Raw genomic sequence first — 23,509 nt, forward strand, 5'->3', positions numbered from 1 at the left:
TTGTGAAGTCAAAACCAAAGAACTTACTTCCTTTTTCCACACAGGTAAACAAAGTTCATAGCAACTTTTAATTACTTTCTAATGGTCATTCATTAAGGTGGGGGGATCTTAGTGCCAAACTAAGACTGACTTCTGACTCTCAGTTCAGTGGTTTAGTCACAGAGTTGCCCTCTGTGGACATCACAGCTGGTAGCTCTAAATATACTCCGGGGATGGGATGGGTAAGAGAAGACTCACGCTCTTCCAAACTCTTCTGGATACTTCAGAAGTCCAACATCAGAAAATACATTTTACAAAGACTATCACTAAAACCCCTGAGGGGGAAGGAAAGAAGGGAGGACCTTTCTATTCTCTTCCTGAGTTTATCTGCTGACTTACACAGTAACAGATGGGGACAGAGGCTTCCATTGGTCTCTGAAACCTTCCCACAGGCTGTTTTCATGGCAAGTATAACACACACACAAAAAAAAACCCCAAACACAAATGACTATACATTTCCATAGCAAAGATATACTGGATAATCCATTCCTATCATGATTTCTCTCACAACCCCAAGGCTAGACACACTAACGGATAGAAACATCCAGTTCTGTCATCGTTCATGGCCCAACTATTAATGTAACTTTTAATTAGAGACAGGTTTACCTGGTTAGTATTCCTGTAGAGCTTATGAAATTTACACACTGAAATTTTCAATAACTTTTCATGTCCTTCAACCCTGGCAGAATAGTACAAACAGGCATAAATACACAAAAATTGTTTTCAGAATAAAAGTTACCATTTATTATGTTATTAGGTTGTGGTACTTCTCATGTCTCCTGTAGGAATCAGTAGCAAGTCTGCCTGAAACTAGGCAAAGATGTTTGGACTACAGCAGTGATTTTCACCTAGGTATGTACTTGCATTTTATAATCCTGTAACTCAGTGCTAATACACTACAAAACCCAAATGCCAGGATGATGATAATGAGAGAAAGCTTACGTCAGAGCAATACCTGATTACAATAAAAGATATATTAACATGTTTCAAGCACTTCTTTTAAGAATAACAGATGGCAATGTCAGAACTGTTCTAGACACTGAGCAGACTTGAGTCTGTGTCCATCTTTACAGCGAGTTCTGTCAAATCATTAAATACCTGTATTTTTATTAACCTAGGGTTTCTTTTTGTGTCATGAGGCACTCAGATGATGGGTAGTGCTTGAGACTGGAAATATGAAAGCACACATAGGCAAGCATCCTACGTTTACCTTTTATTAAAGAAGGAAAAAAAACCCCACAAGATTCTATAACACTGCTTAAAAACAGAAACAAATAATAAAGGAAAAACTTACGTCTGAGCTAGAAGCTGAATGCTCCAAGTAAACATATGAAGGAAGTGCTTTGCATTTTTATTTTGGGGAGTTTCTTGATTGTTCACTGTTAATTTTACATATGTTTTTAAACAGGAGACTGTATAAAAATACAAGCTTAGACTTTATACTGAATCTCACTATGAAGATCAAACACTTGGAAGTGCCAGCAAGTAGCATCTTGTTTCCAATTATCCAGTCGCCACATATCAAAACCTAATAAAAATGAGTTCTCCTGCCAAATCATAGTTCTATTTATATATATTGACACCAAAATAATCGTAATGATAACATTATTTAAACCAGCCTAAGCGTAGGTAAATAAAGCAATCAAAAACTACCAGTACTTTTCTAGCAGACAAGAAAAACACATGAAAAACCTAGAAAGAGTTATTTTAAAACATAGTAGTGAAAAAAATAGTGAAGGTGGGAGTTTCTTTTCAGACGTCTTTTAAGAAAAAAGAAAAGAAGGAAAAAAGTGCCCTTTCAAAACCTTGTATGCCAAGTTTTAGCCCAGGGCAAGTTTTCACTGCTATGTTACAAACTCTTGAAAATAAAGGTTTATAATGGAAATGCTGACAGACCCTTAACCATCGCAGCATGAATAGCTATAATTAAAGGAGAGCTTTTGGCTATACCTCACTCTGCAAATGAAATACGCCATTTTTACAGGACCCTCAAATAAAAGCAACTGGAGAACCTGGAATGAGATTCTAGCAATCCAACAATATATGATAAAGGGGACTGCTAAAACTATTTGACATTTTAAGCTTTAAATACTGAGGCATTTAGTTAATGCAACCAAGTCAGTATTTTCATAATGCTACTTAATCAGCAATAAAGAATGCTCCTGTGAGCCATCATCTGGGGTTAGCAGAAAGTGGCACATGAAATTATTATTTCCTAACAGCCTAGAGGGAGCCGCTTCTCTCTTTAATCAGTGATCTCACTTCCTTCTTACCTGTAAATTCCCTGACATAGAGCTACAAAATTATTAGAGTGCAGTGGACAGAAAAAATACATTGATAAAAGGCCTACTATCTTATTATATCTGCCTGGATTTTTAAAAACAAGAGAGAGAATGGCATTGAACCATTTCATCCTTTTCCAAGTTTGCAGACAGGCCTAATCAGCCTGGTTAAGCCAATAATAGTTTAACATCTTGTTGGCACGAAGTCATCCAAATCTTCCTTACGAAGAAACTGGTTTTAGTGTTGTTTTATTTGTATGGCAACAGAGGACTCTTTTCTGTGAGTCTGTCAAAGTGGGAGAGAGAATCAACAACATTTTCCTGTGCCATACAACCTGAAGATCAAAGCGTTTTATAAACATTAAGGACTTCAGCTTCTCTGTAGATGGGATAAATAGGCAGGTAACAGTAACCAAATGTATAAATACACAAACTGAAATAAAGAACTGTTAAAAACAAGGCTTTAAATCTGTCTCATACCAATCAGTATATGAGCGTGCTGGTAATTCAAATATTTCAGCAGGTCTGCTTTTTGTAAGAAAAGGTATGAATACTGTCCTGTTCCTTGTATGCAATGACCTGAGAAGTCTGTAATGAACTTGTATGGCCTCCTCTGCGTTATAAGAGGACCACAAAACCCCCAGTTCTGGAAAGCTTCAAAATAATTCCAAGTTACGGAATTGGCAACTTTTTCACCAGTCTCAAATTTCTCCCTAGTTCATCTCTAAAAACAGCACAATAAATGCTATGTATTAGCTAATGGAGAAAATAAATGTCAAAGTATATTTGAAGTTTCCAATTTATTCCAGTAAATACATTCAGTTGAACTGAAATAATAAATAATAAATCAACTAAACTTAGTTTCATGCTTCATCTTTTTTTCAAAAGACTGCCTGAAAAGCAGTTGTCTTTGGATGTATAAGCTATTGACAGCTGCAGTCAAACTACTAGACAATAACAAAGAACCTAGTTAAAGAGAGATCTTGCATACGGGCCTCACTATTCCTATTATGCACTCTTCCACAGCTCTTTCCACATATTTCTGTCTTGCACATCTGAAGTAATGGCAGATCAATAGCCGCCTCTTAGTATCTTATAAAAAAAAGCAGTTTGGGCTTCAAACTGGAGGACTACCTCTGAAAGGCATCAGTAGACAAAAATATGCTTATTGAAGGGCACTGTGGATGTTGAAACTGAACTAGAACATCAAAGAAAAACTTCTTGAAAGTGATAAAATAAGATTGCCGCCTTTCCTATCGAACCCCAGACAAGTATTTAAATCCCCATAACTGTTGTATTTCATTGCAACCTTGGTGAAAGTGGAAAAACAATAGAATGAGGAGTCTGAAAAATAGAATAGACTCACTGAAGAAGAAAAAAAACAAACACCAAAAAACCTTAAGTAATTTAGTACAGATAATAATTTTGAAATTTCCTGTGCTGAAAGAAAGATTCTGAAATAGTAGCAATTGGATTATTTTCTACAGAGCCACTAATTCATAACAAATTATCAGAGATGTCAAACCTAATGTCTTGAAGTAGTAAGGAAACATTTCTAAGATTCTAAATGCAGTGAGGTATTGGTGGATTTTGAAATTTAACATATCATTCACAGTCCTCCAGAGATTTCTCTTTCCTTTTACTCTATTTCAGTAAGAAATTCATATGAACTACAATTTAACCCTAAACACAAAATAACATGCCATTCTATATCCACAATTTAACGAAGTAACTTACCGAAGTCTGGCTAGAACAACTTGAAGAAAATTTAGGGCCATACTCAGTTCAGCTCCTCGACAAGCAGGCAGCAGCATAGTAAAACCATCATTTAGCAACTTTTCCTCAGAAAGGCTCAAGTAGCAGCTGGTCTCAAACACTTCTTGGACACCATCAATGTAGGTTGAAAGTAGAGTCCAGAGATTTTGTTTCTGTGTATAGTCATTTTTGGTTACTAAAAACTCCTTTGCTTTCTCACGGAAAGCATTTGAGAGTTTCTCAGCTAAGACACTAATGTCCATGTTTTTCTCGACATAAATTAAAAGGAAAGCAAAATGACCTCTCCAGATGAGAGCTCTTTGAGACACAGTGACGGAAGACGGATTCAGGAAATCCAGAAGATCCAACACTCGACTCACTATATCTTCTGTCTCCGCAACAATTGCTAGCATGAGGAACAGATTTAAAAAGTTCTGCAGCCCCACTTCTGTCAGCTCCTGCATTCTTCTCCGATGGAACTTGGAATAAATTCTACATTAAAAAAAACCCAACAAAACAAAAAACACAGAGGAAAGATAAAGTTTCTAAAATATGGAATTTTCTATCTGCTTGATAAACTGAAATTGTATTTGCATGCTTTTAATTTACAGTTATCCTCTTTCAATAACCCTTAAATTTTAAATATCCTTTTTTCCCTTCCCTATTCTACCCTTTTGGGTATTTCATACTATTTCATATTCTGCTCCTAACATAAGGTGCACGTCAAGAGTTTTCAACCCCAGGTACAACCTAACCTTTTTCCCTTATCCAACCTCTAGTACAAAGCTGAGCACCATGTTATGAGCAGACTCTCTCCTTCATCTGTGATAGGTGTCCTCTGTACCACACCTTCACATCAATCAAAACTTAGCCCATGAGGGCTACTAGGAAAGGAAGTAATTTAAGTGGCATCTCTCAGCAACAGCAAACAATTCATGTGCAACTTCTTTCCCAGCTGGCACAAAGAAAATTCCAGAAAACTACCAGGGACCCTCCTTCCTTCAGCTGCTGATTTCTGGTCTTATGTTATACTCCCACAGCATCTGCAATCAAAGCCTCAGCTACATAACCATCGCTGCAGTAAAAAGGAGAGGAAGATCTCTGATGGAAAGCTCCTTTTCTCCACAGTGCTTCACCAAAGACTGTACCGACCTGCACTGTACATCTACTGTACGGACTGTGGACTACAAGTTTGGGAGAAAACAGGGAAACAAAGGAGTTTCAGAGAGAAACCTCTCTCCAGCAGGAAGATGTTAAGAAATTTTAAGCTGTATTGCTCATACGATAGTGCTCAAGTCATATGTAGCTGATGGTGAGAGGCACTGCTACTTTGCAACTTTAAAGTAGCTGACAAAAAGCAGAAAGCTTTTACATAGGTGTCTTTTTGGTGACCTTTACTCAGATCTGGACTTTTAAATAACCCTCATCATTCCTACAAGAGAGGAGTAAGTTGAAAATGGCTCGCATAACTTTTTGATTTATGTATTTAAAACCTTGGGTATATCCTTCACCTTTAATTTAAAATAAGTTCCACATACAGTGAACATCCATAAATGTTGTTTTCCTATTCTATCACCTGGAAAAAGTAGTTGGAAACAGTGCTGAGGTTATCAAATCTAGCCACCAAAAGTTACAGCAAATCCAATTAATGTTGTTTAGTAGTAAATGACTACTGACAGGCATTTACGTTCTTCATGCATCAATTAATGCTTGGTTAGCTGCTGAAAAGAGTTCATCCCAAAATCATAGCTGTAGGCTGTTAAATTTTGCTACTTGTGTAATTGATTTATTCAAGGTAGAAATTATGAATACTAGTTGAGCAGACTAACACAGTGTGTTTTGTGTATTATTATTCCCCCCCTTAAATTAGAGAAAGTAACAAGCTAAATGTAAACAACAAAAATGTAAGTATAATTTGTTTTCAGTAAAAACAAAGCAGGCTAATTAAATTACTAACTAAAGCATCAGCATACAACAACATTTTTTTTCTATGTAGTTGTAGTAATTTTTAAACTTGACCTTTACTGACTGTAATAACTCATGTAGTTTACATGGACATTAGATATATTTTTCCCTTTCTGACAGCCAAGATAACCCTTCTTTCTTGGAAGAAACATACGACATAGCTTTGTAAGGTGTGCCTGCACATATGCATTTTTAACATATTTATTACTTGCATACAAAAGGATTTTATTAATACTTAATAAAATATTTTTAGAATCAGTTTTGGTTTTAATTTTAAGTCTTTTCTATACAATGAAAAAAATTTAAAAGTCCGCACCTTTAATGATCAGTACAATCTCATTACTATAATAAGAGTTTTAAGGATTCAGTAAGTATATAAAACATCAGGATTTTGATTTAGGCTATATATATATATATATTTTTTTTTTTTTTATATATATATAATGACTGACTATACCTGTTAATCAGTATGTGTCAAAATTAAATGAAAAATTAAAATCCTCACAAAAAAAATATTGTGGGAAGTTTTCGAAACCATGAAAAAGAAAACAGAAATATAAATGAAATTGCAGGCTTAGCAAGAGCCAGCCTGCATATTCTTGGACAATGCATGGCTTACATGCAGCTCAAACAGAATTTCTGTGCTTTAATTACATTATCACTGCATAGGTTGCCAGTGTACCAAATTCCCGGCCTGAAGTAAATCATCACAGGCTATGGATGCCAAGGTGATTCTTGGACCCAACTCCTGGACCCTGTCACAGCCTCAGCTGGCAACAGAAACTTCAGGGAACAACTGTCGCCTTCAAATTATGAATCGTCCTAGATCCCTCATCCCCTTTATTTTCTCATGAGCCTGCCCCCCTCCCCCTTTCTTTGGTATGTGGCTGGAAGGGCCATGCAATCTGACTGACTAGACCTCTTACAACATGAGATAAACTAAATAGCAGCCATACCGTCCTTTAATTTGTTTCCAAGGATGCACGCCACTGTTCTCTGCCTCTTCTTTCATCAACCATGCCAAAATGCTGAGAAAAATGAAGTAACTGTTTCTGGAATTGTACAGGGCAGAGATCTGCTGTTCACAACAGCAACTTTTCACCAACTCAAGCATTGACAAAGAAGTTTTACTAACACTTGCCAGATCCTTCAAACCAAGCCAAGGAACAGCAAAGCAACTGTTCTAAAAGAATAAATGAAACCAGAAAAGATGATAAATAATAATAAATGTTAATATTCCAAAGGCAGTAAGATGCAATCCTTCACACAAAAAAGCACATGTTCCTACCACAAGTCAAAAATTAAAAATGCATTATAACTATGTGCAAAGTGTTTTTACAAGATGTTAAAATCACTAGTCCTGATGAAAAATAAGGGTAAAAAATATATTATAATTCATTCCATTGTGACATAATGTAATGGACCATAACATCTATTTAAACATGATTTCTTAAAGAAATACAGCAAATTTATGGATGCTGCCATTGACTAGTCAGTTTTACACAAGTGTAGCAATGAAGCTTGGCTAGAGGAGAATCAGAATTAATTGCTAAAAATTGAGGATTGTCTACAGGCAATTCTACATTTTTAGACATTCATCTACTTACCAGGTTCTTGCTGTAATAATCCCAGAGTATGGTGACAATAGATAGGTTCAAGTCCCAGAAACTACACAAAGTCAAACAGCACTGAAGATGCATTCGTAAGTGTTCCTCTAATACACCAGTCTTGAAAAGGAAATAAAAAGTTTATTGTAGGAGGGGAGCATCAATTTGGGCACACATAAATCCAACAAAACCAGACTATTAAGAATAATTTCCTAACATAAAAATTACTTTAAATTATATAATATAATAATAAATAACAACCAGCTTGTGTGTAATTGTCTTAAGGTAAGAGTTTTGCATAGGTAACTCTAACACGTCTCTCGTATAGCAGTGAACTTGTTCTGTGACAAGAGAAACCCCTGACCTATTTCTAGCTTTCAAATAGATCTAAACACTATACAGACCTGGAATTTCTAACTTCATCAAATAAGCTAAAGAGGAATAAAAGGAGTAGGAAAAATAAAAAAAGATACAGGATGAGCTTTATGACTCAAAATCAGCCCCAGGAAGGGGAATAAAGGAAACTATGCCTCAGATAAATACTGGGAAGTTATCCCTTTCAGTTCCAATTACAGTGCTAGATCCTGAATTATGGCCCAAGCTTACCCAGCTCAGAAAACACTTAAATTAAAAAAAAAAAAAGAAAAAACACCCAAACAAACCACCAAAAAAAACCCCCCAAAAACACCAAACAAAACTCCACCGATGCCAGGTGATGGAAAATGATAGCATTAGATTGTGTTGAGTTTGAGGAGGGGGAGGTGTTTGTTTGTGGGATTGCTTGTTTGGTTGTTCTTGTTTTAGAAGTCTTTCATTAAGTACCTGTTACTGGAAGAGCAGGACATCTGCTCATATGCGCAGTGCTACTTCTTATGGCTTACTATGTCTTAGAGCTGCTTTTTTTCCTGTTTTCAGTGCTACACAATGGAGTTACAACTCATTAACTTATTTCTACCTGGCTATACATTCACAGGGAAAACATTATTTGCTGCAATTTATCAGAACACTAAGCAATTATATCAATCATCTATAATAACTTCTAATCCTGTCTGCCTTCTCTTCTCATGAAGAATTAACGTAGGGAGTATGGCTTCTGAACTGTTGCATTTTTTAAAACAACTTGAAAATTGAAAAGGCATTTTCAGTTGTCATAGAAAGTTATATATTCAAGACATTATGTATAATAACATATGAAAAACACTGAAATAGAAAAGAAACTCTTCAAGAGACACTCATTAAAAGATGTGCAGAATAGTAGCTCAAATGTAATAAAAATGCCTTCAAATGAAAGGTGATCCTAAAGTACTGTTTTTATATATGACCTAACTGTAACTATTAAGTCAGTAGTCTTCCCAAAACTACAATCTTATATAAAAAAAAAACAAAAACAAAAACAAGGGACAGGGCTGCAGCCATTTTCAACAAACAGCTGCTATTTATTTTCTTTTATGAATAAAAGCAAGAATCTTGATATAAAACCAAAAACAGCAGCCAAATATATTTCCCTAGAGAGATCCATCCAGTTACAAACGATTTTTTAAAAAAACAAACCAAAACAGACACCAAAACACACACTCTTTATAAAAGAGAAAGCTTAATCTTGAAGCTGTAATTTGTGCAGAGAATCAAATTCAACAATGACTGCTTCAGCTAAATTAAACAATAAACATGACATTATGAGCAGCTTCAATTTCAACCATTATTTATCTATCAAACAGTAGTTTTAGAACAGTTTCCAAAACCAAGAGAGTACTGAAGGCTTTATCTCAAATGTAATATGAATGAGTTCTCCAGACTTCAAATATCCCTGGGATTAATGGATTCTCTCATTGCTCTTTTGGTTAAAATGGTCTCTTGCACTGCAGGAAACGCTATCAGAACTCTTGAGGTAGTCAGCTTTTAATTTATCGCAGAAGGGAGGAACACCAGATACCATCAAAATGATAGTACTATCTAAACACAACATTTTTCTCTTATGACCTCCTACTGTAGTAACAAAATTGGTTTCCTAGAACTCTTACAAATACTTCTGTATCTTTTTCAGAGTAGAATTAAATAAAAAAATATAGTGAAGGTATAAAAAAAAATTGAGGCAGAAATGAAATATAAAGGATTTATTTTCTAATATGAGAGAAGGCTAATAAGAAACTGCTATTAGTTCTTATGAACAAAAAGCTTTTGATTCTCACTTACAATAAAACTTTGTAAACACCAATTCATTTTGTACTGACAATCCATAAATTTAGTCAGTTTGATGTTGTCTAATATACAAATACAGCTATGTATTTGTATACTAGTATACAAATATTCCTATTTCCTAGTACAATAATTTTCATTTTGTAGTACAAATAGAATTGTAAACTAACTCTACTCTTTTGTCATTAGCCCAGTAACAGAAATCCAAATTACAACAGAAGTAGGGAATACATCATGTAACTAGTTTCTCCATAAACATCCTTTTTTTGTGATATAGATGGGAGATCTTTCACACGAGCAATTGTCTTCAACTCTATCCATCAATAATTATAAAGAAGAGAGCAGTTTCTGGCCGAGAAACCCACCACTCTGACAGCTGTTTGAAGCTGAAAGGATATATCCAAGGAAGCAGTACACTTGCCCAGGTATCCAGTATTGCTCCGATCTTTATTTGCAGCTCATAAATAGAGCATTTTTGCTTCCCATCTCCATTTGTTCCATAACCTGAACAGCACCTTCACATCTTTTCCTTGCTCAGAAGCAGGCTAACTATAGCCTTATAAGGAAGGAGTTCCTACCTGGAGACAGGGGACTGCAGCACCCCTCTGCCACCTTCACCTGGACATATGACACTTTCCTCAGGAAGTCTTCACCATCCCTACAATCAGGCATATGCTGGATGAAGGTGGCTCAAGCTCCCTGCTGCCTTCATGGGGGCTGCTGTCTCTGCGCTGGGGATCACTAAATTCAACAGTTTTACTGAAACAACCAAAATGCTGCAGGTTTAACACTGGTTAGTAATTTTTGCATCTCAACACTTAGGCGTCTAAGGGTGTCAAAGCTACCTGCAGCTTTGGTGACTCAAAGGTGACCATTCTTTTCTCTGCTTTCATGATGCTCCCTTACCCTCAAAATTCATGTCTGCAGCAGTGCCTATTAAATAATCCTTTCACAGCATAGAAATTGAAGCTTATATGAAGAGAAATTAACAGTTAATGGTAAGAGAGAGATTATCAGAATAATTTGGGTTGTAAAGGGACCTTTAAAGGTCATCTAGTCCAACCCCCCTGCAAGGAGCAGGGACATTTCCAATCTAGATCAGGTTGCTCAGAGCCTCATCCAACCTGGCCTGGAATGTTTCCAGGGATGGGGCATCAACCACCTCTCTGGGCAACCTGTTCAAGTGTTCCAGCACCCTCAGTGTAAAAAATTTTTTCATTGTGTCCAGTCTGAATCCACCTCCCTCTACTTTAAAACCATTACCCCTCATCGTATCACAACAGACCCTGCTAAAGAGTTTCTCCGTGTCTTTCCTATAAGCCCCCTTTAGGTACTGGAAGGCTGCTATAAGGTCTCCCTGAAGCCTCCTCTTCTGCAGGCAGAACAGCCCCAACTCTCTCAGCCTGTCCTCATAGGAAAGGTGCTCCAGCCCTCTGATCATCTTTGTGGCCCTCCAACAGGTCCACATCCTTCTTATGTTGGGGGCTCTAGAGCTGGGTCTCACGACAGCGGAGTAGAGTACCAATTTACATTACAAATTTATGATATGCACCTTTTTCAGATGCTTTTAAACATACAAAATTATGGATGCTTGATTTTGTCTCTATTTTGCCCCAGTCCTTTCTATATTCCCATTCTGCTTCTTAAAATGTATAGTGTACAAGCTTTTGAAGTTAGGGAGCAACAAGAACAAGTCGATTATGAAGCTGATGGACATACTATGTACTAAATATGGTTAGTTTTTAAGCTCCCATATACTTAAACATTAAATTTCTAACCACCAATTCCTGCCCTCTCTTGCAACTGAGTGATTCGGCACTATCGCTTCTAACTTATTTTGTAAAGCTACTACTATGTATATACTACAGATTACAGAGGGTATATGCTGAAAAGGATGGTTCAGGTAGGATTTACTAACAAACTCAAGCCAAGTGTTAGTGGGCAGTATCATCAATACAGTCCTGTTGTTCATTCAAAGAGCACTATTCTCCCTTTTAACTTTTCCTATTTCTCCATGTTCCGTATCATTGACTTCTTGATATCTCATTGTGCTTCTCATTCCTACATATTCTGGTTTCAAAAAATATTCTATCAGCAGATATTTCAGAGATACAAAGGGTAAGATAAAAGGTAAGAGTGGCCACATGAATCTGACAGATCAACAGAGAAGATGGACGTCTCCACTGCTAAAATAAAATCTCCTTCCTAGACGCTGTCAAGAACGCTGATGTGCGGAGATAGAAAGCGGGATACTTTTTTTTAACAAAAGTACATACATGCACTTGTGTATGCACACATAGGGACTAATGGTCTCCAACGAGCATTTCCTACAAGCAGCTAACTCCATAATCCAAAAAAAAAAAAAAAAAAAGTAATGACCAATTGATAATAGAAGAAAAAAAAAAATAAAAGAAATAAACTAGATGGCTCTTTAGATGGTTGGTAATAGTTGCAAACAATGAGGGAAATGAGGGTTTGTTTTAATTCCAACAATGGTTGCCTTTAGTAATTAAAAGAGATATTTGCTTCACATTACAGTGTCATGATTGATTCATTATTCAAATCTTCTGAACTTAGCCACCTAGCTGCCTTTCAAAACTGTCTACAATTCAATACTTGTTTAACAGAAGCATCAAAAAGCTGTATATTTTACATATGTTCAACTTCAGAGTAATCTATTCTGAATAATAAACATTCACAAAAAAAGGAATATTTTGAAGAAAAACATAACTAGAAGTGTCCTCTCACTGTTTCTCAGGTTGCTGACATACAGAAGATGCAAAACAGGAAACTACTACTACTAAGCTACTCACAGTTTTATGCCTCTTATCTTATCTAAATCTCTCCAGTTTCTCTCACAGAATGGTAAGCATCCAATAAGTGATGTCATCACTGTAGTTTTAATGTATATGCACAGTGTGTGTATTCCGTTCTATACTATGAAATCATTCAAAAAGAGTTAACCTTTTAAGCTGAAAGACTACATAGATAAATGTTAGAGTTTATCTATAGCATGATTTTTCATCTTTTTAATACCCTATTATTTTGTACTTGTTAGGATAGTTGAAACATCTTTTTGTAAAAACTGTAGCTGTAACAAGTATTGTTCTGTACTCCAGCTTCAGCCAGAGCTGTTGCTACTGCATGAGCAAGGCAGTAATAATAAAAAAGAAAACCTGATTCCTGTTCTGCTTTCAGAAGAACAGAACTTTGCAGGATTTTTTTTTTATTTCATCTGAGACCAAATAAAAAGTAAAAATGTTTATTCTCATCTTAAGTGTACACAAATTAAAGAAATTATTTTTATAGGTGTTGCTGATACAGCATTTGCAATTTGTACCATGCAACTTCAAAACAAATTTACTGCTGCAACGTAATATATTTTAAAATGTAATGAACAGCATATTTAAAAGCATTTTAAAAGGAGGTCAGTTCTGACCTCTGGGCCATGAAGCATTGCATTAACAGTTCTGCAGAAAGAAAAATGATAAGGTATGAAATGAGTGCTCAGAAACTAGAACCTTATCAGTAAGAGTTTGATTCAAGCCTGTAAGACAAATTGCTCAGCAAGGCAAGTCACCTTCCCGCTGTGGTGAGGATATAGCTGAATTTTCAATGCAACTGACTATCTCCCTCATCATGTCTCCTCAACTTGATATCCTTACATTCAGTATCTGGTTTACATTTTCTAAGCATCCAGTTCTTATTCTGAGTACATCTTGTCCGAGTAGCCATAGACCTACCCTTCGAGGATAATTATCTTTTTCCTTTATCTGACAATTTAGCATCAAGCACAACCACTTTAAAGCAAGTGTAACTGCTAAGAAGAAGAGAACTGTATATTGCCATAGTTCAGCTATGTCAAGGATGTTCATTTACTTGTGATAAAAACAGTAGAATTCCAAAAATACACTTGTTAGTTGGACTTTGTTTCATGCACTGTCTTTTCCTGAAAGCATCCTGACACTTTTCTTGTTCATTATATCTTCCTTTACACACTTACTTGAGCATCAGTTGATTTTTTAAGGAGTTCTTCCACAAATTTCCAATTTGATTCTTTCTGTTTCTGAAAAACAATGATTATCAGCATGAAATAGCATTTGTATTCCTCACAGGAATCATTATATAATAACACAAAAATAAGCAGGCAAAAGATTTCCATAAATATTTCATTTAATGACAGCATATTGTAGTCATCACTGAACAGCTTTGTCGTTTTATGAATGTAATTGATATCTGTCCTAAAAATTAGGCCTCAGAAACAAATAGAGTCAAAAATAAAAAGTATGCAATTTAAACTAGTTTAAGTGACTCATTTGCAATCTCAACCTTTTAGTAAAGCAGCAAAACATTCAGGCATTTTTGATGAGTACGAGAAGTAAGTATGTCTTACAATTTCTTTCTTTAATATTCTGTAAAAAGGAAGATACTAATGAGTGAGAAGGAGAAAAAGGTACAATCTCACCTTTTTTGTTGTTGTTTTGTTTTTTTTTGTTCATGTTCAGTGAAAAAAAAAAACAACCAAACAACACTTCTAACTCGTATTTCCCAAGCCAATCATTAAGGATTGTTTTGGCCAATTCAGTAAGGAGTTGGCCAGATAGTAATGGCCTATATAGATAGAAAAAAAAAAAAAAATACAGTGTAGGTCAAATATGGCCTATAATTCATATTCTTCAGATTGGGAAGACGGACAACTACCCATTTGAATCAACTAGACCATACTAGTGAATTAAAAGAGTTGCACGGCAAAGTATATTAAAAACAAAGAGAAAAAAAATATATATATTTAGGCGAAGCGGTAAAGAAAAGGGTAGAACGTTTTGCAACTAAGGTTATTTCCCAGGAAAAAAATAAAAGGCAACCACAACAACATACTTGCAATTCTAGGAGGTCCAAAACTAATCTCTTACTCTCAGCTATGTGTAGACAACCAGATGTGTGAACATAGTAGTTTCATAATTCTCCCGCCTTACTCAATACCTCCACTATCACAACTGTTAACCCTTGTAAATTATTCTGCAGATCTGTCCTTTAAATGCCTGTATAGAGCTTACAATAAAGTGCATTTTATGCTTTGGTAATTGAGATACAACTACTTCCCAGCAGCAACACCATTGTGCCCCATCCTCCTCTGATGCTGACCGCACTACTTAATACTGTGACTTGGTGACAATTCCACACAGAGCTCCAGAAAGTACTGAGAGAATTTTAAAGATGAACTCTTTAAAAATATGCACTAATACTTATGTAACACAATTTGACTACTTGGTGGCTTTACATTTTTGCATAACAAGAGAAAGAATTCTTAAAGACTGCTGATGGTAACAAGTTGCAGTCTGTAGACTGTTTATGGAACAAATATAAGTGAACAGACAGATCTGCAGAAAGTAAAACTAAAGTTGTGATTTCATAATTCAGGAACTTGAGCAGTATCAATTAAGGAGTTCCCACTGCTTGCTCCTCATCCGCCTAGCTACTCTCCCTGCCCTCACAGCTATAGCATGCCACTGCTCAGTTGCTTTGATACTTCAGTTTGTGGGATACAGCGTGAACCAGATCAGTGAACCGACCCAGAGGTTTAGGAAAGAAAGAATGAAAAAAGGAGGAGCGTCTGACCTAGGTCATAGATACGTACACAAATAATTATGCTCTCTGCTGTTCTGGCATATCATGCCTAGGGTGGTAAACAGGACTTCTAAAGCCGTTATTGATGCCAAAGGCTTTGTATCATGAAAGCAGAGCTAGCATCCTGTCAGGAGGAGAGGCCACCACATCAACAAGTGGCCAAGGAGTGCAGGCAGCACTTCAATAGAGAGTAAAACCCAGGAAGTGCACAATCAGCATCCCCAGACAGTTCTGGCTAGTATTTACATCAGATTTTTATTCTGACCGCTGTATTTTAGGGTGCGATGTTACGTGAATACATACACACTAGCATGGTCCTACTGCAGGCTCCAAGTAAAGCTAATCTGCTGCTCAAAATCCAGATTTATCAGAGATTAGTAGATCTTAAGAGTCATGACAAATGGCTAAGAAACCTCTAAATGTCTGGATCAGCCTGCTCAGAACATGCTTTTAGCACTCCCATAGTCCAAGGACTTTATTATTTATATTATTATTTATACCAAAGGTATTTATTGCCAAAGTTCCAGCTCAGCTGGAATAATCTAGACCAAACTCCTGACACCAACTGGAATTGATTACAAGAGTGCTTTCAGGAAAGAATGACACTAATCACCTACTGCACTCTTTTTAGCCTCAGTTACCGCTATCTTTTAACAGACTTGTTTCAATCAAATCCTACTGAATTTATATCCTAACAGTATTCTCTACTACATTGGCAATATGGCATGGCAACCATTTAAAATCCATCCTTGTCAGAGAATATGTAGAATCTACATCTCTTACTTCACATCTGATGGCTTACAAAATCCTCCCTCCACCTCCAAACAGTCCTAAAAATCAACAGAACCTGAAGACCTTACAGTGCCTGAAAGTGCTGCTAAAACCAAAAACTTTACCCGAGACCCTCTGCATTCTCAGGGAGAAACTTTTGAAAGTTTCTGCTACCTGGAAGAGCCATACTAGGCTTTTCAGCTGGAAGTCCATGTTTGCATATCTTGCCACGTAGTCACTTCAGATGATTCTATTCAAATGCAAGAATTCTTAGCCCTAAGTAATTCTGCCTATATTTCCGTAGCCCACAGTATATTGAAATTGACCCCTCTAATGTTCAGAAGTAGCACACTTTCTCATCAGGTCCTATTTGGTTTTCAAATGTACAAATACTGCTTTTCAGAAGAGTGAACTGGGACCTGAATGTGGGGTTATGGAAAGACATGTACTGTACATCTCTCATAACAGAGTCTCTAGGAAATTTGGTCAAAATTTCCTAGTTTAAAAAAAAAGGTTTCATGTGTATGAAATACATATTCAATATATATGAATCATTGCATATTTGAAATTACATTATATGAGCTAAAGGGGAAAAAATAAAAAGAAGCAAGTCTGAAACCTATTTAGAATTTTAAAAGCTTTCATAATAACCTCAAGGCCATGCAGACCACATTAAAAAATTGAAAATCTTCCACAGGCTTAGAGGCAATTTTTGCTACAGAGCACATGAATAACCATCATTATGACACATCACCCTCCCACCTCTGATCACAGTTAATTAAAAGAAAGCACGTGTCATGAAGCTATCGCATCAGATGTTTAACCAACAAAATAGGACTACATTGAGCACTGATGTAATTCCACCGACTTTAAAAATTTTAATCAGAGACTATTTTATCTTATGATGTTCAAAGAATGTTTGAGGCTGTAATTCGGGAGTGGGGACATAAAGAAATGGTTACCATCAACTATCTATGATAGATTACATTGTTGTGGTGTGTGAAAAGGCACTGTTGTTACCGATAGATTTTTTTTTGTAAGCACCAATGGCACCCTGGACAAATTCACAGCCAAACTCAGAGAAATGCTAAGCACAGCTAACAGTTTGAACATAAAGACTACTGGGAACATCAAGAGGATCATGTGCAGGATGGTCTCATGATTTACAAATTAAGACTTGGAAATCTCTTCTCCCAGGTGGGCTTTAAGGAAAAAATATTATTTAATCTTGGGCAAGTCACTTCCTGTCACTGCGTCTCAGATTCCTACTCTAAAATAAGAACAACAGGAATTCTTTTTTTCCATTCTATGTCTGTTTGGCTTATTTAAATAATATAGTGCCTAGGGCAAAAAATAATCTCTCACGAGGCTAAATACATAGTATGTATCAGTATGAGAGACAGGAAGAAAATCCAATGATCAAAGTAAACAGTATCACTGCATTTTGATTAGGGCATAAAATATAAGAAACCCAGGATAAATGTCTGCCTCACACTGGTTTTTGTATTTGACCTGGGAATAACCTTTTCTCTCCAAGTTCCTCTAATAAGCAGGGAGTGTAGCAATTCTCCCCCACTACACTAGTAATGGGGCAAAAAGCAAGGGAAGCTTGAGACAACTTTCAGTGTAACAATCAGATGTGGTCTGCAATTTTACACTGCATGAATGTGTAAGAAGTTGCTTTATTTTGCTACTGTATTATCAGAAAAGACTGAACCACATGATAATGAGCAGCCTGTTACGGGATCCTAAAGATCTGTTCACCTGCAAGCAGCAGCAGCAGCATAAGCATCCCACATTCATCAAGTCCTCTAGTCACCAGAAACAGTCATGAGTTTTTCAACTAAGTATTCAAGAACTGGTTTACCACATCATCCCTTTTTCTTTTGTTTTTGACAATTGAGAGAATTTGCAAGATAAAAATCAATTAAAGTAATTCTTACTTTTATTAGAAAGTCTAATTTTACTTAGGATTAAAAGCATTCACAGAAGTTCAACATTTTTCATTTCTCCTCTGTTTATATACTAACACTTTTAAAGACCTAAAGTGAAGAGGGGGATTTTAAGTTATCAAAACAAATTGATCAACTGATGTGATCAGACTCTTCCATCTTCACAAACATGTTTCAAGGTTTTAACATTTCATCCTAAGTCAGGATAGGAAATCACAGTAAAGACTTGAACAGAAAAACAGGTATAACCTTTCCACTTTTAATATACACTATTACATTACAAATAATAAAAGACAATTCACAAGAAAGGGCAATTACGCCAACTTTGTGGAAGAAGCCATATATAGCTGATGCTTGGCAAAGTAGGGAATATAAGCAATCCAGCTGAAATGTAAAAAACCTAAAACAAACAAACATAAAACCAAAAAGAACTACAATGAGGCAAAATATTAAAGAACAGAAAGACACATGATAGAAGATGGCATTACTTGAACCTCCCTAGTGCAAAAAAACACTGTTAGACAAAGAAAAAAAACAGAAAAAAACCCTAGATTTCTCGGTCTTCAGCTATCTCTGGCTTCTAGTCAGCTCCCTCTATAGTCAATCAAGAAAAACTGGCAGCTTTCATACCTCTCAAAATGGAGAAATTGCCTCAGCAAATGCCTATTTCCTTCCCAATTAATGATCAGAAACCTGAAACTAGGCAGGATGAATCTCAGAGTAGGACACTGAAAGAAGGTTAAGGGTTTATATGTCTCCAGACCTGTGTAAAACTGTAGTGAGGCCCATGAAGGAGTTTGATGCATCAGTACCAAGTATGGCCCTGCATACATCTTACCATGTACATCTTGGCCCCTTACAGAAGGCATGGTAACGTCAAGTCCCTCACGATGAGATTCATAAACAAGAATCTGGTTAATCGGGGACCAGCCTGCTCTAGCCAGAAAATCTGAGGCCACCTTCTAAAAGCAAGTGTTTTGGAGCTTACTGCCAGAATTTCCTAAACTGAAGCTTGAATTCAACAGTTGTTAGACAATGTCTATTGGTAACACATCAACACAGAAAATGAAGTTGTATACACAAATATATATGCATTTCATCATAGTATTCCTGTGATGCAAAAGGAATGCAAGTAGACAGAATGAAATTTAGCCAGGACAGAGCTACTTTAAAAAAAAAAAAAAGTGGCATTAGCAATACATAGCCAATGTTTGAGGTTTATACTTCATATGGTACAACCTTAATGTGTTCCATTCCTAAAACAACAAACCCAGTGAAGCATTTATGTTGCAGGCAGAGAGTCTTAAAACATATGCTACACCATTAAGTATATGTGCTACTACTTACTTAGAATATTTCAAATTTCCTTAATACAGTAATCTACTGAATGAGTGGTGTATAACACGACTATGTCGGAAACTCCTGGAATGTTTACTGACTTGTACAAAGCACACCTTAACATCATCAACCTTAAGGAACCTTTTTTTAAGGAGCGTAAAAATTCTTCTACTATAACATGAATTGTTTTCTATCAAGAAAAATAACCAAAGTTGGAGATCTAAATAAATTGTACAAACTTTCAGGTATTTAGAAAAAATCATACCTACCTTTTCATCTAGATTTCCATTACGGTCAAACTGGTAGAGTGATGCCAGATGCGTAATAATCCACCAGCTAAAACTCAGTGGGTCTTTGCACTGAGTTGTTTCAAAACCAGACATCCTTTCAGAACTACTTGGCCTTTCAAATATATTATTCAGAGTTTTGTTCACCAAGCTCCAGAAACACTGTAGAAAATGTAAAAGTAAATTTTAACTGTGTTGAATAACAAAGTCTATGTAAACAATTTTCTCTATAACACTGTCCTATTGGTTAATTTGCTTTTACAGAGAAAAGCAAGATGACAGTTATTTAAAAAAAAAAAAAAAAACGAAACAAACAAACAACTAGTGTTCAGTATTAGCAGGGAAAATCTGGAGCTACTTTAGAACGTCCTCTCTCAAATGTCAGTAGAAAGCAATGTGAAAGGACAAGCTTTGGTCACAAGGAAGAACATGGTGTGATACTTCACAGGCAAAATGACAAGCTGACGAAATGACAATGTGCAGACAAGACAGTGCACCAACAGTCACAGGAGAGAGGTTAGAGTTCTTTAATGAAGACTTTTTATAAAAGATTTTTGAAAAGCTTTTAGTGCCAGACTAACCTAACCAAGAGGAAGATAGTAGTAGATAGTAGAGAATCAGTCTGAAAGACAGCAAACTGAGGTTCAAATTTCCTGTTTTGTTCCAAGTCCGTTTCAGCACTAATAAACCAATTAATTCTCTTTGGCTCATCAATCCCTGTTTACACCACAATATTACTGCTCCTTACGGCCTGTGTGCCTGTTCTCGCTAATTATACAGTAACTCTCTGGGACTTCTTTCCACCTAGCTGGATCCTGATTCTAACTTACGCTTCAAAGTGCTAGTGCAAACACTTAATACTAACAAAATTTCACTTGTGTTGTCCACCTTTACATCTGTTGTCACTAACGAGTAAATAGCTATGAGCGCAAACACTCTACTGTGAAGTACTTAATTCTATACTGAGTGAACAGTACTCATTGAGCAGATGGCAGCCTTGGATTTTATAAAGATTATTTCAGAAGATCTTCAAAGGATTCTGACACTTCTTAATATTCATTTGGAGAAACATCAGCTCAATTCTAATCAGCAGTCAAGAAAGAAAAAGCAAAACACTAGGAAATATTAGCAAAGGAAAAGAACAAAATAGAAAACATTATGCAATGTATAAAATCTTATGGTTGCCTAACCCATACTTTGAATACTACATGCAATCCTGGTACTCTGCCATTTGAAATAGAATGTAGTAGTAAGGAAAAAAGGTTCAGAAAAGGATGACAAAGAAGACCACAGGTAGAGAACAGTGCCTGTAAAAAGAATCACTGAATATAGTGTGACTCTTCAGCCTAGGAAAAAAGCTGAACAGGCAAATGAAGTCATATTGATATAAGGAAGGAGAACAGGTAGTGATCAGCTCTTCCAATAAAAGCATAAGGGGGCATCAAAATAAGTCAGCAACTACAAGACTCAGAAACCAGGTTGTTCTTGGATAGGTAGTTAAGGTATGGGTATCAAAGACATAGATGGATCATTGGTCTGATTGTACCTGTGTTTCTAATGCCTGTAGATGAATCATTTCATGACATAACACAAACTGCAAATAATAAATTATTTTAAAAATGGGTAAAGATAGTTTCTGTTGTTTTGTTCTACCATATAACTTTCACACTGTTCCTTTGCTTTGCTTTCCCTAGCACAAGGAGCACTCCTTATCAGCACGCTAGGTCATAACCAAACAGTTCACTGCAAACCTAGAGTCAGGACTTGATGCACATTCAAGACGGCAGCCTAAAGCATCACAGTTCACATGCAGTCCTCCTAAAGCAAATATGAACTTTGGTTCTATCATCAGATATGTGAACTAGTGCAGTCATGGCAATCTGGGAACATTAGGCAACTACTGCATATGTAACATGCATGCATATGTAACGGTATTCTTCCATTACCTCTGTGTGAGACCCTTTGTTTCTGTGGTCCAGCAGCTGAATAAGCAGAATCCATAATTCTTTAATGCAGGTACAGGGATAATGGTGAATAGTAAGAGCTTCAGAAGGTCTCACCTGAAAAAGAAAATGCAACACAATTATTCAGAGAAGTGTTATTTTTGAAATTGCATTTTGTGTACCAATATTTCTTCTAGTTTTGGTTGTTTGGGGTTTTTGGCAGTTAAATAATATAGCTACGATTACTTATTGGAAAGTGCATCATTTCACTAACATCCAAAAATACCTCTCTCATACAACAAAGACTGTTTCCTAATTCTACATAAGTTACAGGTTGTGCTAGTTTCATCTGAGCCACTTTCAAACATTGTTTAATCAAATGAAAATAGGTTTCTGAGGCCTAAATGAAAAGGAATTGCAATAAATACCAATTCATTGTCTGGCAGTAGGGAAAAGAGAAAATGATTGATTAGATTTTCTTGATATTCTTGGTAAGATAAGAAAAAGATTTCAAATGATTTAATAGCTATTATTGTTGTTATTTTTAACTGAAAAAAATCCTTAATGACTATTCATAATGCTAGTAGAATATGTTTTTGTTAGCATGAGGATGTTAATGTTCCCACAACATTTCACAAAATCTGCTTTTCGGTAAATTTACTGCAAGGCATTCTTTTAATATGCAGAAAACAGCATATTTCAAGTCATGTACGTTATTTGATTACTATTCCATATTTAACAAAATTCACTCAGATTGATGCATTTCAAATGCAAAGTAGTCTTCTTATGATTCATCTTTCAGTTTTACATTCCCTGAATTGTGAAAAAGAATAAGCAAAACAGCAAACAGAAATGCTAAATACATAAAAATTCTCTGTATACTTTAATGTTTTTAAGACCTACCAGAACTGTATTTGAAATAATGATAGTATAGATAAAACTTCACTTACTCTGTCTTAGGACCTAAGAAACCACTGAACTGTATTCAGAGGTGGTAAAAACAGTGAGAAAAGCTCTGCTTAAATAGCATAATTCAGCACATTTTACCTTCTGCAAGGACACAATGGCAGAAATGTAGGAAGAAAAAAAAGCAAGACAAAGCAGCTCATACTCATTTTATCCCTAAACAGTGAGTAGCCCAAGTCTGAATAACCAACCAACACCCTCGAAAGCAAATAGAGGGGAATGGGCACCTAGAGAAACTAATTTATCTAACTCGCTGCAGGAGCAAGAACTGTTGCTATCCTTCCCTGAAAACAGAAAGAACATCGGGTGACTAGTTTAGCCAACTAACTCCTAGACATCTAGATCTGATGAGATTAATCCTGAATTTTTACATTTTCATGCTCTTCCTGATCCATTCATACACAACTATTCTCCAATCACACCAGTACTTAAAATGATATCAGAATTTGGAAACCTAATAGTGTAAATTAAAAATTAAATCAAAATACACAACACCAGTGACAGCAGTAGCTGTGGGAAAGATTATTACATTACAGCAGTGGAGTGAATGACTAAAACCCACACACTCACCATTAGAAGAAACAAGTATATCATCAATAGTTTCAAATCTGTATAATATTCTATAAGGACATAGACTTTTTATTTATCATCCACCTTTAGACCAATACATTTACAGTTATTGTTTTCATTCAGCTCCAAAGCAGGTTTAAATACTGAACACTTAAAAAATATGAATTTATATGTCTTTCTAACTAAGTGTGACACATAATTTGTTTTTAT

General features: G+C 35.9%; 1 protein-coding gene across 1 annotated transcript in view; it reads right to left on the minus strand.

Moving 5' to 3' along the window:
• The window catches only part of MMS22L (MMS22 like, DNA repair protein), a 96,264-nt gene that overhangs the window by 56,035 nt on the left and 16,720 nt on the right, over nucleotides 1–23,509 (minus strand). Inside the window, exons 9-14 of the mRNA XM_086744285.1 lie at nucleotides 21,767–21,880; nucleotides 19,803–19,982; nucleotides 13,848–13,910; nucleotides 7,649–7,768; nucleotides 6,998–7,224; nucleotides 4,059–4,568 (exon numbers count right to left, since the gene is read on the minus strand). Of these exons, the coding sequence (XP_086600411.1) occupies nucleotides 4,059–4,568; nucleotides 6,998–7,224; nucleotides 7,649–7,768; nucleotides 13,848–13,910; nucleotides 19,803–19,982; nucleotides 21,767–21,880 (1,214 nt within the window). The remainder of the gene's footprint in view (nucleotides 1–4,058; nucleotides 4,569–6,997; nucleotides 7,225–7,648; nucleotides 7,769–13,847; nucleotides 13,911–19,802; nucleotides 19,983–21,766; nucleotides 21,881–23,509) is intronic.

This window comes from Chlamydotis macqueenii, chromosome 3 (genome assembly GCF_036417535.1).
Source record: "Chlamydotis macqueenii isolate bChlMac1 chromosome 3, bChlMac1.mat, whole genome shotgun sequence".
NCBI classification, from domain to species: domain Eukaryota; kingdom Metazoa; phylum Chordata; class Aves; order Otidiformes; family Otididae; genus Chlamydotis; species Chlamydotis macqueenii.